Source organism: Cetorhinus maximus, chromosome 31, assembly GCF_964194155.1.
Source record: "Cetorhinus maximus chromosome 31, sCetMax3.hap1.1, whole genome shotgun sequence".
Lineage (NCBI taxonomy): Eukaryota > Metazoa > Chordata > Chondrichthyes > Lamniformes > Cetorhinidae > Cetorhinus > Cetorhinus maximus.
In genome coordinates, this window is record NC_135909.1 from 1,793,074 (window position 1) to 1,810,657 (window position 17,584).

Here is a 17,584-nt window from a genome sequence, read left to right on the forward strand (position 1 = left end):
CTGAGGCTGGACAAACTTTTTTTCTTCACCCACCCCTCCCAAAGTTCTGTCTGCAGTTCCTGCTTCTAGTGTGACTGAAGTTGTGTGATTCTCCCTTTTCAAACAGGGTTGTAAGGAGTATTTGGTTCTGTAGGTCAGGACACACCCCCTGTTCCAATGTGGATTTGGAGCCTGTCCCATAGCTTAGCAAAGCAGGCATTCTGCTGCTGGTATTGGTGCAGTGTCGTTAGGAGTTTTTGTCCAGCCAGCAGAGAGAGAGAGAGTTGAAGAGAGAGGGAGAGAGAGGGAGAAGGGCCCCGGAGCTGAGATGCTGATATGAATGCCATGGAGCCAATGCCTCTGGGGCTGTTGATGTGGCTGGGTTTCGCCTGGCTGGCGGTGGTCTCGGTGCAGGGGAAGGAGCCATCGCAAGGGCGCTTCAAAGTGGTCTTCACGCCGACCATCTGCAAGCGGACTTGCCTGAAGGGTCAGTGTCAGGACAGCTGTCAGAGGGGGAACACCACCACCCTCATCAGTGAGAACGGACATGCAGCAGACACCCTCACTGGCTCCGGCTTCCGAGTGGGTAAGTCAGTGATCCCTACTTCACCCTCCCTCTGCACAGCACAGACTTTATCAGTCTGTCTGCCCATTAACATGCGCTCCGTCCAGGAGCAAATCTTCCAAACCAGCGCTAGTAATGATTTCAAACTATCTAGCACTAGTATTGATTTCAAACTATCTAGGACTAGTCATTCTTTCAAACCCTCTAGGACTAGTCATTCTTTCAAACTATCTAGCACTAGTATTGATTTCAAACTATCTAGGACTAGTAATTCTTTCAAATTATCTAAGACTAGTATTGATTTCAAACTGTCTAGGACTAGTAATTCTTTCAAACTATCTAGCACTAGTATTGATTTCAAACTGTCTAGGACTAGTCATTCTTTCAAACTATCTAAGACTAGTATTGATTTCAAACTATCTAGGACTAGTCATTCTTTCAAACTATCTAAGACTAGTAATGATTTCAAACTATCTAGGACTAGTCATTCTTTCAAACTATCTAAGACTAGTAATGATTTCAAACTATCTAGGACTAGTCATTCTTTCAAACTATCTAAGACTAGTAATGATTTCAAACTATCTAAGACTAGTATTGATTTCAAACTATCTAGGACTAGTCACTCTTTCAAACTATCTAAGACTAGTATTGATTTCAAACTATCTAAGACTAGTATTGATTTCAAACTATCTCAGACTAGTATTGATTTCAAACTATCTAGCACTAGTATTGATTTCAAACTGTCTAGCACTAGTATTGATTTCAAACTGTCTAGGACTAGTATTGATTTCAAACTGTCTAGGACTAGTCATTCTTTCAAACTATCTAAGACTAGTAATGATTTCAAACTATCTAGCACTAGTATTGATTTCAAACTGTCTAGGACTAGTCATTTTTTCAAACTATCTAAGACTAGTAATGATTTCAAACTATCTAGCACTAGCAATTCTTTCAAAAAATCTAGCAATTTGTTTGTGTGACATCTCCCCCAGCCAAGTTGGATTCTGATGTCATTGGATATTATTAAAAGGTGTTACTGGCTAAAGTCACCAGAAATGATGCATCCCATGTAATTTCATGCTACATTTAATTTAAATGACTGTGGCCTGTATTATTGATTTCCCCCATGGTCAGCATCAGGCAAGAGACCAGTTTAACAGCTCAATTTTCAACCCATTCCATCATTGGCTTTTGCAGTCCAATGTCAGTAGACTCTTACAGCACAGAAGGAGGCCATTCAGCCCCTCCTGGCCATGCAACCTCATTGAAAGAGTAACCTATTTCAGCCCCAATTTGTCTCTTATTCTGCATTTATATAAGATTTAATGTGTTCCCGGCTGCTTTAGAACCTTTCAAACTAAGCTTCGGGTGAGTCAGACATAATCCTGGCTGTGACCAAAACCCTCAAGTGGGGTGGGGGTGGGGGGGAGCAGAGGGGGTAGCGTGGTGGGCTCCCAAGGATCCCCTAGCTGGAGGTTGACCAGTGACCCCCCAGATGGGGGAAGCTGTACGCGTGTGGACAAGATCCAGCTTGGGTGTGATGCACTCTGCAGTGGAATAGTCTGGCCATCTAGGCTTCCCAGTTGAAGGCTGTTCAATCTGTACCGCAATCAGGAATGAATGCTCCCAGGGGAAAAGAATGAGGGAGAACCGTTCAGCTTTGCCTCGTCTGTTCACCCTGGTGGAACTTAAGAACTCTGTGTTACTGTTCACGCAGTCAGTGTTAAAAAGTTTAACCCTGAATCAGCAGCCCTGCTGCTCCATTGGTCCGTCTCTGCGTCCACTAGAGTGAGATCTGAAAGTTGACTGCTGCTGTGTCAGTGATCAGGACGGGAGCTAGCCCAGATTTAAACCTCCACCCCTGCTCGTTTAATTTTTGGATTTTGAAAAGGGCTTCGGGAACCATAAAAAGCTGCGAGGTCCTAGTGCCAATCGGCTTGCAAGGGGTCTCTACTCAGCCCCCTGTGGGAACTGCATCAATCAGAATAAACTCGAGGGAAAAGTGGCTGTTGACATCGATTTCCTTAGCAACACAGAATTCTCTGCTGTGACCTCATCCAGTAGCTCTGCTCTCCTGCGATTGACAGTCTGTGGGCAGGCCCTTCTGTAATGTAATCTGGAGGCCTGCCTGAACAGCCCAGGGGAAAGGGTGGAGGTTTGCTTGGCTTACCAACCTGTGCCTTCTTCCCTCAATTAGTAACACATCGCCTCCGGCTCAGAGAGCTGCAGCTTTGAACCTCTCACCTTTGTCACTGGGGAGATGGTGGCATGGTGGTGATGTTAGTGGACTAGTAATCCCGAGGCCCAGGCGTAATGTCCACAGGACACCGGTTCAAATCCCACCATGGCATCTGCTGGGCGCCATTCAAACTATCATCCGATGTTATAAAAACCCCGTCTGGGTCACTAATGCCCTTTAGGGCGGGAAATCTGCTGTCTTTGCCCGGTCTGGCCTGGCCTACACGCAACTCCAGACCCACAGCAACGTGGTTGACTCTTAACTGCCCTCCGAAATGCTGAGTTCAAGGGACGGGCGATGCCCACGTCCCACGAAAGAATAAAGGAAATATAAAAACCTGGGCTGACACTCCCAGTGCCTCCTGAGAAGTGCTGTCCTCCAGCTGAGACGATAAACGAGGGACCACGTGTATTGGTTTGGGTGGATGTGGAAGATCCCACGGTTACTACTGGCAGGAGAGTTCTCCCATGGTGTCCTGGGCCAACATTGTCTCTTCAACCAACACTACCAAGAAAACACATCAGCCCGTTGTTCATTTCATTGTCGATCGTGGGGTGTTTCTAGTGCTTCTTGTATAAGAAGAAACCTTTATATAACTTTATATACCCCTTTATATAACAAAGTGCCTGAGCCATTTTGTGAAGTATTTTGATGCGATAAGAGAAACTTAAGGTGGTAGAAGAAAGACAGACCTGGCATTTCTGTAGCGCCTTGCACAACCTCAGGATGTCTCAAAACACCTTACAGCCAGCGAGGTACTTTATTTTTGAAGTGTGCTCACTGTTGTAACGTAGGAAACGCAGTAGCCAATTTATGGCACAGCAAGATCCCACAAGCAGCGGTGGGATAGTGACCCGATAATCTATTTTTTTTCAGCCATGTTGGTTGAGGGATAAATATTGCCTCCTCCTGGCAACCCCCCACCACCCCTCCCCCACCAAAGACATGGTTGGGAGCTCCACCACTCTCCTTCGAATAACGACCGTGGGATCTTTTACGCCCACTTGAGTGGGAAGGCGGAGGCCTTGATTTGACACCTCACCGGAAAGACGGCGCCTCCGATAGCGCCGTGCTTCCTCGGTGCCGGCACTGCGAGCGTCTGCCTGGGATTATGTGCTCGAATCTCTGGACTCGAGACTTGAGCCCACGAGGTTCTGACTGGCGAGACGCCAACCCCACGGCTCTGCGGTTTCATCTGTCCAGTGTTGGTCCAGACACCCGACTTATGCTGGGCTGTAAGGGAATTTCTAAAATATTAACCAAACACCGAAAAGTCTGTCTGTTAAAATAGAGCACAATTTTGCAGTGCAGTCTTTTGACGTGGCAGTGTTTCCTATCAGAGAGTGGCAGAATTGAAATGTGCAGTGGAGCACTTAGTGCATTTTTCCCTGCGCTAACTCCTAGAAAGAGTTACCCGCATGTTCCCATCTCCCTGCTCTTTCCAAATATCCTTTGAAATGTTTGCTTTTCAAATATTTATCCACTTTCAATTTAAGACCTCTTATGGATTCTGCTGCCCCCACAGCTTCTGGTTGAGTATTCCGTGTCCTCACAAATATTTTACCTAAAAATGTTCTCCCAAGCTCAGCTTGTTCTTTTGTGGCACCCATTTATACCTTAGCTGCTGAGTAGTGGAAATAGCTTTTCCCAATTTGCCCTTATCGACCCTACCCAGAATTGTGAACACCTCATAACGATCTCCTCCTTAACCACATTCCCCCCAGTGAAAAGAGCTCCAGTTTCATTATACTTTTCTATAACTAAAACATCTTATTCCTGACACCATCCCAGTGAATCTCTCCTGCATTCTCCATGTGTTTTTGATATCCTTCCTAAAGTAGAGGACCCAAAACTGGACACAATCCCTCGGAACAAATCACTTCGCTCTGTATCTAACCCCATGCTGTACCTGTCCCGGGAGTGTTTGATGGGGACGGTGTAGAGGGAGCTTTACTCTGTATCTAACCCCGTGCTGTACCTGTCCTGGGAGTGTTTGATGGGGACGGTGTAGAGGGAGCTTTACTCTGTATCTAACCTCGTGCTGTACCTGTCCTGGGAGTGTTTGATGGGGACAGTGTAGAGGGAGCTTTACTCTGTATCTAACCCCGTGCTGTACCTGCCCTGGGAGTGTTTGATGGGGACGGTGTAGAGGGAGCTTTACTCCGTATCTAACCCCGTGCTGTACCTGTCCTGGGAGTGTTTGATGGGGATAGTGTAGAGGGAGCTTTACTTTGTATCTAACCCCGTGCTGTACCTGCCCTGGGAGTGTTTGATGGGGACAGTGTAGAGGGAGCTTTACTCTGTATCTTACCCCATGCTGTACCTGTTCTGGGAGTGTTTGATGGGGACAGTGTAGAGGGAGCTTTACTCTGTATCTAACCCCGTGCTGTACCTGTCCTGGGAGTGTTTGATGGGGATAGTGTAGAGGGAGCTTTACTCTGTATCTAACCCCGTGCTGTACCTGCCCTGGGAGTGTTTGATGGGGACAGTGTAGAGGGAGCTTTACTCTGTATCTAACCCTGTGCTGTACCTGCCCTGGGAGTGTTTGATGGGGACAGTGTAGAGGGAGCTTTACTCTGTATCTAACCCTGTGCTGTACCTGCCCTGGGAGTGTTTGATGGGGACAGTGTAGAGGGAGCTTTACTCTGTACCTAACCCCGTGCTGTACCTGTCCTGGGAGTGTTTGATGGGGACAGTGTAGAGGGAGCTTTACTCAGTATCTAACCCCGTGCTGTACTTGTCCTGGGAGTGTTTGATGCTGACAAGGGATGCCTGAAATAGAAAGTCTTCTGTTCTGAACTCGTAACAAACATCACTTTGATGAACACAAAATGCTCAGTAGAAGAGTTGTATACATTTAGAGTTAACATCATGTCTGCTCCTGTTTCTTGTGTAAATTTTATTTGAAGTCACTGCCCTAAGGTCATTTTTATTTATTCATTTTTTTATTCATTCACGGGATGTGGGCGTCGCTGGCTGGGCCCAGCATTTATTGCCCATCCCTAGTTGCCCTTGAGAAGGTGGTGGTGAGCTGCCTTCTTGAACCGCTGCAGTCCATGTGGTGTAGGTACACCCACAGCGCTGTTAGGGAGGGAGTTCCAGGATTTTGACCCAGTGACAATGAAAGAACAGAGATATATTTCCAAGTCAGGATGATGAGTGACTTGGAGGGGAACTTCTAGGTGGAGGTGTTCCCATGTGCCTGCTGCCCTTGTCCTTCTATATGGTAGTGCTCATGGGTTTGGAAGGTGTTGTCTAAGAAGCCTTGGTGAATTCCTGCAGCGCATCTTGTAGATGGTACACACGCTGCTGCTACTGTGCGTCGGTGGTGGAGGGAGTGAATGTTTGTGGATGGGGTGCCAATCAAGTGGGCTGATTTGTCCTGGATGGTATCAAGCTTCTTGAATGCTGTGGGAGCTGTATTCATCCAGGTAAGTGGAGAGTTTTCCATCACACTCTGGACTTGTGCCTTGTAGATGGTGGACAGGCTTTGGGGAGTCAGGAGGTGAGTTACTCGCTGCAGGATTCCCAGCCTCTGACCTGCTCTTGTAGCCACAGTATTTATATGGCTGGTCCAGTTCAGTTTCTGAACATTTTACAAAGCGGTGTGTGGATTTTGAATCTACCTGGGTCCCACTCAGCTCCTGGCCCGTCCCAGATCCAGAGATGAGCTAAATCACTTTTATCAGTGCGACACAGGAAACTTCGCCGGATTTGTACGGACTGGGGTGGGGCTGGCGCAGGAAGTAATCTGCTCACGCCACTTTTAACAAACTTAGTAGCAATAATTCTAAAAGAAAAGGAGGGAAAGAGAACTTGTAGGAATAAGCCTCGCAAAGTGCTCCAAAGCATGAGTCACTTTTTGAGGGTTTGTGACTGTAATTATGTGGATAATGTGGCAGTAATTTGTACCAGCAGCCACCAGAGACAGGAAAATGACCAGTTAATCTCTGTGCGGGGTGACGGTTGAGTGGGAATTCTGCCCACTTTCCAATGCTGCCTTTGGATCTTTTAACACCCTCAGCTCACTTCTGAAACAGAGCACCTCTGACACTACAGCACCCTGGCAGAACTGCGGTGGATTGCCTGTTTAGATTAGGGGTCGTTCCTGATGTGGGACTAGGACTTTCTTGGACTTGTGGGAAAGGGACAGAGCTTCGTCTTGCGATTAGCTTGAGGAAGGGACGCCTTTTTCTTGTATACAGGATGGCCAGGCCGGTCGAGAGGGCGGAAACTCACTTCCCAGTGCTGTCTACTGGCCAGAGGACGCAACTACGTTCTTACACACGTCGGTTTCCATCTGGGATCTCCATTCTGAACTTCAACACAAAGTATAAAATTCCTATCAACAGGATGTTGGCCAGGAACTATGTGTGTACACACTGATATTCAGTAACATATATGAATACTTTTGCACAAATCTGCCCTTAACAATAGCACTTAAGGTGTACCTCATTTAGTGTAGCACATTTCTGCCTGAGAGACATTTTTTACAGTGTACAGTTTACCATTACCTTCTGTACAATGTACTTCATTTTCTCCTGTTATTGTCTTGTCCATCCCAGTTTCTAACCTGCCCCCTCCTGAAAGTACTTACTCTTTCTGTGTGCTTTCCCTAATCCTCCCAGTGATCACTCAAATAGGAATTAACCCATGCTTAAGCCTAGACTGAGTGTCGGCAGTCTCGTCAGCTGTGGAGGGCGGCTCAGTTGAAACTGATCCACACATTTGATTTTCCAACAGGTGACACTGTATAATTATCAGGAACTGAACTCTGACTGACTTTCTATCTTTCACCCAGATCAGAGATATGTAGATTCAAATCCCACTCCAGAGACTTGGGTCCATAATCAAAGCTGACATTCACAGTGCGAGTAGTGCGGGAGTGCTGAACTGTCGGAGGGTCATTACTGGGGGAGCGCTGCACTGTTGGAGGGTCAGTACTGAGGGAGCGCCGCACTGTCGGAGGGTCAGTACTGAGGGAGCGCCGCACTGTCGCAGAGTCAGTACTGAGGAAGCGCCTCATTGTCAGAGGGCCAGTACTGAGGGAACGCCGCACTGTCGGAGGGTCAGTACTGAGGGAACGCCGCACTGTCGGAGGGTCAGTACTGAGGGAGCGCCGCACTGTCGGAGGGTCAGTGCTGAGGAAGCGCCTCACTGTCAGAGGGTCAGTACTGAGGGAGCGCCGCACTGTCGGAGGGTCAGTACTGAAGAGAGTGCCGCAATGTTGGAGGGTCTGTACTGAGAGAGTTCTGCGCTGTTGGATGCGCTGGCTTTCAGTTTGACACTCTTAACCGAGGCCCTGTCAGCCCTGTCAGATGGGTGTTAAAGGTCCCATGGTCACTATTTGGAAGAGGGGAGTTCTCCCCGGTGTCCTGGGGCCAATATTTATCCCTCAACCAACATCACTAAAAACAGATGATCTGGGTCATTGTCACACTGCTGTTTGTGGGAGCTTGCTGTGCGCAAATTGGCTGCTGCATTCCCTACATTACAACAGTGAGCACATTCCAAAAAATATAGTCCTCCATTGGATGTGAAACACTTTGGGGTTGTGAAAGGTTCTGCAGAAACGAACAGTGTCTCTTTTCCACTGCATGGAGACCAGTTGACATCTCCCCACTGAAACCTGGTCATTCAACACTGACCAGAGTTGAACCCAAGGGCTCACGATAGCCTGGAGATATACGAGGGTGAATTCCTACATTTCTTAAACTTCTCTGCCTCTCCACTCTGTCTCCACCTTTTAAGATGGTCCTTAAAACCTGCCTCTTTGAGTAAACTTTTTTTTTATTGAAAACGCTCTTGTTAAACGCCTTGGGACAATTTGCTACAGTGAATACAATTGACCAATGCCAGTTGCTGTTATTTGGTAACGCACTGAGCCATTGGTGGTGCAGAACTCCTCATTTCAATAAACTGTAGCCAAAGCCAAAATGTTAACACATGATAAGATTCAAAAGGAATGTGCTGTTGAAAATACTCATGGGAGATGGCTCTCTAAAGGTTCCCAGTTAATTAGCTGTGGATTTTCTGTTGGAAGATACAATAAAGGGCAGTTGTACAGGGCATCAGTGAGACTACGTCTGGAGCACTGTTGTACTGTATTGGTCTCTTTGTTTAAGGAAGGCTGTAGATATGTTGGAAGCAGGAGAAGGTTGTCCAGACTACTACCTGGAATGGGCAGGTTGTCTTGTGAGGAAAGGTTGGACAGGCTAGGCTTGTATTCACTGGAGTTTAGAAGAGTAAGAGATGACTTGATTGAAACATTTAAGATCCTGAGGTGTCTTGACGTGATCGATGTGGAAAGGATGTTTCCTCTTGTGGAAGAATCTAGAACTAAGGGCTCACTGTTTAAAAATAAGGGGTCGCCCATCTAAGACAGAGATGAGGAGAATTTTTTTTCTTTCTGAGGGTCGTGAGTGTTTGGAACTCTCTCCCTCAAATGGCGGTGGAAGCAGAGTCTTTAAATACTTCTAAGGCAGAGGTAGATAGATTCTTGATAAGCAAGGGGGTGAAAGGTTATCGGGGGTAGGTGGGAACATGGCGGAGGTTACAATCAGATCAGCCACGATCATATTGAACGGCAGAGCAGGCTCAAGGGGCCGAGTGGCCAACTCCTGCTCCTGGTACAAACAAAAACAGAAAATGCTGGAAAAAACTCAGCAGGCCTGGCAGCATCTGTGGAGAGAGAAACAGAGTTGACGTTTCAAGTCCGTATGACCCTTCTTCAGAGCATAAAAGGGCTTAAAAGTGGACAAATCTCCAGGTCCGGATGATGTGTGTCCCACACTGCTGAGGGAGGCGAGGGAGGAGATCGCAGGGGCTCTGACCCAATTTTTTAATTCCTCTCTGGCCACGGGGGAGGTGCCAGAGGACTGGAGAACAGCTAATGTGGCTCCGCTATCTAAGGAGGGTTGTAGAGATAAGCCAGGGAACTACAGGCCAGTGAGTCTCACGTCAATGGTAGGGAAACTATTGGAGAAAATTCTGAAGGAGAGAATCGATCTCCACTTGGAGAGGCAAGGTTTGATCAGGGATAGTCAGCATGGCTTTGTCAGAGGGAGGTCATACCTAACAGATTTGATTGAATTTTTTGAGGAGGTGACCAGGTGTGTAGATGAGGGTAGTGCAGTTGATGTAGTTTATATGGGATTTCAGCAAAGCCTTTGACAAGGTCCCACATGGGAGACTTATAAAGAAGGCAAATGCACATGGGATACAGGGTAATTTGATAAGGTGGATTCAAAATTGGCTTAGTTGTAGGAGGCAGAGGGTGATGACAGAAGGCTGCTTTAGTGACTGGAAGCCAGTGTCCAGTGGCGTATCACAGGGATCTGTGCTGGTGAAATTTGAATTCAATAAAAATCTGGAATTAAAAGCCTGATGATGACCATGAAACCATTGTTGATTGTTGTAAAAACCCATCTGGTTCACTAATGTCCTTTAGGGAAGGGAATCTGCCGTCTTTACCCGGTCTGGCCTACATGTGACTCCAGACCCACTGCAATGTGGTTGACTCTTAAAACTAGGGATGGGCAATAAATGCTGGCCTAGCCTGCGATGCCCACATTCCCATGAATGAATAAAAAAAAAAGGCCCCAAAGCACTTCACAGCCAATGAAATATAGCATTGAATTCTAATTGTGGTGTCGTGTAGTAAACAGCCAGTATAGGCACAGCAAGTCCCCACAAACAACAACTGAATGAGGACCACACAATCCTCTACAGTGAGCGTTGGCTGAGGGATGAATATTGGCGAGAGCAGGTGGCAGAGCACTGCTACTCTTTGTCAAAATAGTGCCCCGGGATCTTTTACGTCCACCTGAGAGAGGTTTTATTCTTTCACGGGATGTGGGCGTTGCTAGCTGGGCCCAGCATTTATTGTCCATCCCTAATTTCCCCTTGAGAAGGTGGCGGTGAGCTGCCTTCTTGAATTGCTGCAGTCCGTGTGGTGTAGGTACACCCACAGTGCTGTTAGGGAGGGAGTTCCAGGATTTTGACCCAGCAACAGTGAAGGAACGGCCGATATATTTCCAAGTCAGGGTGGTGCGTGGATTGGAGGGGAACTTGCAGGCGGTGGTGTTCCCTTGGGCAGGATTTTTAGTTCGGTGGGCCCCTGTGATTGGTGGGCGCCCGTGATCGGTGGGCCCCTGTGATTGGCGGGCAGGGGAGCGGCTGGGGAACTGACCCCCGGCCACGATCAGCCCCCGACCGCGATTACACGCTGGCTGGCCAATTAACAGCCAGCCAGTGCGAAAGGCGCTCTGAAAGGCTCAGCGTGGGAGGAGGGTGAGCTCTGAAGTCAGTGCCAGCGTGGGAGAGCGCAGAATGAAAGCTCCCTGAAGGCAGAAGGATTTGAATGCAAAAGATAAAAATTTTAAAGACCGAGAAAAAGTGCCCCTGCATTGCAATCGGCCACCAGAACATGTGGATGATGATAAATTCTGTCCAAACGCTTTTATTGTTTTTTAAATTAATATCGGAAACCTCATCCCGCCTTGTGCATGAGGTTTCCTGAAAACTGCAAAGGTTGCCTGGCCAATTCGCCCTCCCGCCAACCGTGACTTTGGACCGGCAACGAAAAGCCTCAGTTAATTTCTGCTTTAATGGCCTTAACAGGCCTCTTAATTGTCGGCGAGCGGGCTTCCGACTCTCGCACGCGCCTGCCGGCTGAAATATTGCGCGAGTGCACGACGACGTTGGGATGCTCGCCCAACGTCGTCGCACGATATTTCACGCTCGAGCGAGTCGGGCGCGCGTCCGCGCACTGAACGAAAAGTTCTGCCCCTTGTGTCTGCTTCCCTTGCCCTTCTAGGCGGTAGAGGTCGTGGGGCTGGACGGTGGACGGCTTAACACCTCGTCTGAAGAACGCGACAGCTCCGGCAGTGCAGCACTCCCTCGGCACTGGCACTGGGAGCGTCAGCCTAGATTACCTGCTCCGCCAGTTATATGTTGGAACTCACCGAGGGCTTGTACGTGTAGAGGGATCGCTTGGGTGATACACCAGAAGGTGGGACATCACCCTTAGGACCCGTATCCCAGAAAGAACGAGGCACCTGAGCGGAGAAAGCCAAAAAGAATTGGTGCGGTCTATTCAGTAGTGTACAAGAGGAGCCTTGGAATTTGATTCAGCAAAGGTTTAATAATTGCCCATTAGTCTATAATAATGAAACGCGACTGAATAACCTGGCCCTCAACCAAACTACTCGATTATGGCAATGCTGCCCGTGAGGCTTTAGGGACTTTCTCAAGGTCTCAGAATATAACATTTCAGTCTCATTGTCCCCGGCAGGATAAACGCTGTAATTATATATATTTTTTTGTTCCATTTCTTGTTCTGTTTTCTCTCCCTTTGTCATGTCCCAATTCCACAGCCTGATCCCACGCTACAGCCAGGGAGTGGACAGGTTCTTAATCCGATAATCTGTTTTCTTTTCTGAGCGATGTGTCTGGAAATGTCTAAAATAAGCAGCCAATGTGTTTTTTGTTTTAAGCAGAATTTTTGTTTATGTTTCTCCACGTTTCAGTTAGAGATGTCTTCAATGGTAAAGCGCTCATCAGAACTGAGCAATGATTCCACAATCACCACCCCCGCCCCCATCTCTTTCCTGCCCCTTGTCCAATTTTGGACTGAGGTGAGGCAAGGGGAAGGGGTTAAAAAAAATGACAGCCACATGGGAGATGGTGGCGTTTTTGTAATGTCGCTGGACGGGTAACCCAGAGGCCCAGGCTAACATTCTGGGGACATGGGTTCGAATCCCACCACAGCAACTGGTGGAATTTAAATTCAATTAATAAACCTGGGATTGAAAGCGAGTCTCAGTGACGGTGACCATCATCGATTGTTGTAAAAACCCATCTGGTTCACTAATGTCCCTTTAGGGAAGGAAATCTGCCGTCCTTACCCGGTCTGGTCTGTATGTGACTCCAGATCCCCAGGAATGTGGATCTTAATTACCCATCAGTTCAAGGGCAATTAGAGTTAGGCAACAAATGCCGACCTTGCCAGCAATGCCCACATCTCACCAAAGAATAAAAGAAACATTCCCCCCGCCCCCACCACCGATGCACAGTGGCAGCAGTGTGTGTACCATCTACAAGATGCACTGCAGCAACTCACCAAGGCTCCTTCGACAGCGCCGCCCAAACCCACGACCTCGATCACCGAGAAGGACAAGGGCAACAGGTACATGGGAACACCACCACCTAGAAGTTCCCCTCCAAGTCATTCACCATCCTGACTTGGAAATATATCGGCCGTTCCCTCACTGTCGCTGGGTCAAAATCCTGGAACTCCCTCCCTAAGAGCACTATGGGTGTATCTACACCATGTGGACTGCAAGGCAGTGGCTCACCCCCACCTTCTCGAGGGGCAATTAATGATGGGCAAGAAATGCTGGCCCAGCCAGCGACGCCCACATTCCGTGAAAGAGTAAAAGAAAGGTGTGTGATGGCCTCAGCAACCTTTGACCTTCGGCTGTTGCTATCATGGATCGTGTATTTCAATCTGTGTGGAAATGGATCAAAGCTCTATGGGACACCCAGCTGAAGGGACAGGGCCCCTTGACAGGGTGAGATACCAATGAGTTTGAAAAGAAGAGGAGGTAAGTCAGGAGGTGGATTAAGGTTCAAATCAGCACGGTAATTATGTAAAGGACGATCAATGTGTGCAATGGATTTCCCCTTAGAGGAGTGATGGTAAATATCCCTGAAAGCATTCAAAGAGTGTTTTGTTAAAATGAGTCCAGATGGGTAAATGGCCTTTCACCTCCTTGCGTATCTTGAGACGTAGTGATTAGGTGATGCTAAGTTTTTTTTTTAAATTTATTCGTTCACGGGATGTGGGTGTCACTGGCCAGGCTGCCATTTATTGCCCATCCCTAATTGCTCCTTGAGAAGGTGGCGGTGAGCCATCTTCTTGAAGGGCTGCAATCCGTGTGGTCTGGATCCAGCCACAGTGCTGTTAGGGAGGGTTCCAGAAGCCTGTAGGCTGTTTGAAGAGTATACTGAGGAGAGGAATTCCAATGTTTTGAGGTCATTGGGAAAGGGTGAGTTACAGCTCAGGAGACAGTGCGACGAGAGTTGATTTGGGTGCAGCACGGGTGTAAGGCAGTAGGGGCCCAGCAGCCTACATTGTGACCGTCAAATTCCTCACTATTTTTGAGTGAGTAATGGCGTTTTGCCAGAACAAACTGTACGAGGTGCGTCCGTTCCTACTGTGAAAGTGCATCCACATGTTTACATGCTGCCACACAGTCACAATCATTGTGAAACTGAGTTATTTAAACTGTAAGCTGACAGGCAGTGTCCCTGGTGCACGGTTCACCTGAAGCTTTCAGGCACACAAACTGCGAGAGAGAATCGTCACTGAGAACCTTGGAAACGAGAAGCAAGAGGAAGAAATGCTGTCGCAAATCGGTCTGACTGCAAGTTTGCCGATCACCAGTGCAGGCTTCCATCTTCCCGAATGTCGGAGTGCCCGCTGGGCAAAACGGTTTGCCTCGACTCTCTCCTGAAGACTGGCTCCGGGGAGTCCGAGCAGGAATTGGCCGACTTCAGGAGAGGGTGGAGAGTTAAATGGGAAGGCAGATGTTAAACAAAGCCACGTTGTCTGTTAGTCTTTCGATGTAAGCTGCTCGGTTGAATCGAGATCAGGAGGCAGAGGACAGGCACTGAAAACTGCTGAAGAATTACACAAATAAATAAGGGTCACATGATACAGTAAAACCAAAGCCAAAAGCAACACCTCCTGGGCATTGAGTGAAAGTGTTAGTCACACTTCACATCTTAATAAACATTTTATGTGGCTGATCATCCCTTAAGTGAGGCTAGACTTGCATTTTTCTATTATTGATTTGTTTTTTTTGAATTAAATGTTGTTTAAAGAGGCGCTCTCATCTCATTGCAAGGTTTTTGGTCCAATTTTCCATCTTAGTTACGTTGTGCACAACCGGCCCAATATACACTTTGATGTGTTCTATATATTGCTTACTTGCGTTTTTTCTTAAAGAAACATATGAGGAAAGACCTTTATCTAATTTACTTCACTCCTTATAAGGATTCCATATTAGGACAGTGTAGAGGGAGCTTTACTCTGTATCTAACCCCGTGCTGTACCTGTCCTGGGAGTGTTTGATGGGGACAGTGTAGAGGGAGCTTTACTCTGTACCTAACCCCGTGCTGTACCTGTCCTCGGAGTGTTTGATGGGGACAGTGTAGAGGGAGCTTTACTCTGTATCTAACCCCGTGCTGTACCTGTTCTGGAAGTGTTTGATGGGGACAGTGTAGAGGGAGCTTTGCTCTGTGTCTAACCCTGTGCTGTACCTGTCCTGGGAGTGTTTGACGGGGACAGTGTAGAGAGAGCTTTACTCTGTATCTAACCCTGTGCTGTACCTGTCCTGGGAGTGTTTGATGGAGACAGTGTAGAGGGAGCTTTACTCTGTATCTAACCCCGTGCTGTACCTGTCCTGGGAGTGTTTGATGGGGACAGTGTAGAGGGAGCTTTACTCTGTATCTAACCCTGTGCTGTACCTGTCCTGGGAGTGTTTGATGGAGACAGTGTAGAGGGAGCTTTACTCTGTATCTAACCCTGTGCTGTACCTGTCCTGGGAGTGTTTGATGGGGACAGTGTAGAGAGAGCTTTACTCTGTATCTAACCCTGTGCTGTACCTGTCCTGGGAGTGTTTGATGGAGACAGTGTAGAGGGAGCTTTACTCTGTATCTAACCCCGTGCTGTACCTGTCCTGGGAGTGTTTGATGGGGACAGTGTAGAGGGAGCTTTACTCTGTATCTAACCCTGTGCTGTACCTGTCCTGGGAGTGTTTGATGGAGACAGTGTAGAGGGAGCTTTACTCTGTATCTAACCCTGTGCTGTACCTGTCCTGGGAGTGTTTGATGGGGACAGTGTAGAGGGAGCTTTACTCTGTATCTAACCCCGTGCTGTACCTGTCCTGGGAGTGTTTGTTGGGGACAGTGTAGAGGGAGCTTTACTCTGTATCTAACCCCGTGCTGAGGTCAAAAGTACTCAGTGTTGAATGGGATGCTGGACTGGATCAATTCGGCATTGGTTTGAGCGGGTTGGATTTTTACATAAAGCATAGAATATATAATACTTGGCCCAAACTGGCTGCTGTGTTGCCTACATTACAACAGTGAGTACACTTCAAAATTACTTTATTGGCTTTGGGAAACCCTGAGGTTGTGTAAAGTGTTACAGAAATGCAAGTTTTTCTTTCTTTTGTGGTTTACACTCAGAAGGAGCTGGTGCTGGAAATGAGGTGGGGGGGTGGGTGGGGATGCTGGCAGGAGAAAGGTGAGGAGCACACTATTTCTTTGTCTAACCCCACAGCTCATTGCAATCGCAAGACCTATGTTGTCATCCCCTTGTAGAGATGGTACTGAACCCTTGTACAAATAGCCCGCAGATCCCATGTGATACCAGCCAAGAGGACACAAATATATTGCGTTTGGCAGAACATCCAAATACTCTTTTTTTTATTACAGCACAGCACTCCCAGCACAGAAATAGGCCATTGGGCCCAACAGCAACATGTTTGTGCTCCACACAAGCCTCCTTCCGCCCCTCTTCACCAAACCCCATCAATATATCCCTCTATACCTTTCCCACCCATTTATGTCTGTCGATTCCCTTTAATAGCTTCCATGCTCTTTTCATCAACCACTCCATGTGGTGCAGAATTGCATAGTCTCCCCATTCTCTGGGTAAAGAAGTTTCTCCTGAATTCCCGGTTTAATTTCTTGCTGACTCTCTTACATTGATGGTCTCTAGTTTTGCTCTTTCCACAAGTGGAAGCACTTGGCCCTTGAGTCTACTCTACTAAAATGTTTCAGAATTTTAAAGATCTCGATTAGGTCACCCACAGCCTCCTCTTTTCAGGAGTAAGGAGCCCCAGCCTGTTCATCCTTTCCTGATGGATATAACCTGGAAGTTCTGATATCATCCTTGTAGATTATTTTTGCACTCTCTCCTCTATATAACCTTTTGATAATTGTTATGACCATTGCAGTTGGTAAAGTGGAGTTATTTAAAAATCCCAGAGGGAAACTTTAAACAACTGTCTTAATCTATAAGATGCGACTCTAAATTCAGGAATCAGACCACCAGTTCCCAAGGTTTTACATTAAACATTTTATTAATTTACACAGGTTAAAAATATACAGACACATGGCTACAAATTACTACTATCGTAACTTGTAACAAATTTCCAAACTAATCTCCATTAAGGCAACAGCAACCCATAGACTTAACCGGACACCAGGCAAAGCATTTTCACCTTACGAATTCAAAATGAGGTTCTTTTCACTTTGGTTCCTGTGGAGCCAGTTGGAGGCTTACAGCTGCCTTTTGATCTCACATTGCCGCTGCCCTGCACACCCGAAAACTACTGAAGTTATACCTACCATCACTGATTGAATGCAAATTGTCATTGTATCACCAGCCTCTTTGAACTCCACTTTTTAACAATGAAACCCCTTTAGCAGTACCAATTTTACTAGTAATATAAACATATTGCTTGGTAGCTGCTAGATAGGTGTCAGTTTTCACCCCACTTCTTGAATACTCTATTCAAAAAAAATGCAAATGCACTCTACCTCTCTCTGTTTATATCTCAAAACTAGTACATATCAAAGCTCCCAGACTAGCTGGTTTTAATCCAATTAAGACACACCCACAGACTAAACCTCTATTTTAAAAGAAAAATATTTTCCAAAATATTATATAAATCAGTAGCTTCATGACAATAATATGATGACCAGAATCATTCAGAGTACTTCAA

At 47.0% G+C, this 17,584-nt stretch overlaps 1 protein-coding gene across 3 annotated transcripts in view; it reads left to right on the forward strand.

Annotated features, from left to right (window-relative positions):
- The first annotated feature begins 126 nt into the window (after positions 1–126).
- ltbp3 (latent transforming growth factor beta binding protein 3) overlaps positions 127–17,584 on the forward strand; it is a 156,181-nt gene continuing 138,723 nt past the window's right edge. Inside the window, exon 1 of one of the 3 annotated variants that reach the window (XM_078532664.1) lies at positions 127–565. In XM_078532664.1, coding sequence (XP_078388790.1) covers positions 316–565 — 250 coding nt within the window. In that variant the 5' untranslated portion in view covers positions 127–315. The remainder of the gene's footprint in view (positions 566–17,584) is intronic. The other 2 variants (XM_078532663.1, XM_078532662.1) reach the window with 2 other exon arrangements.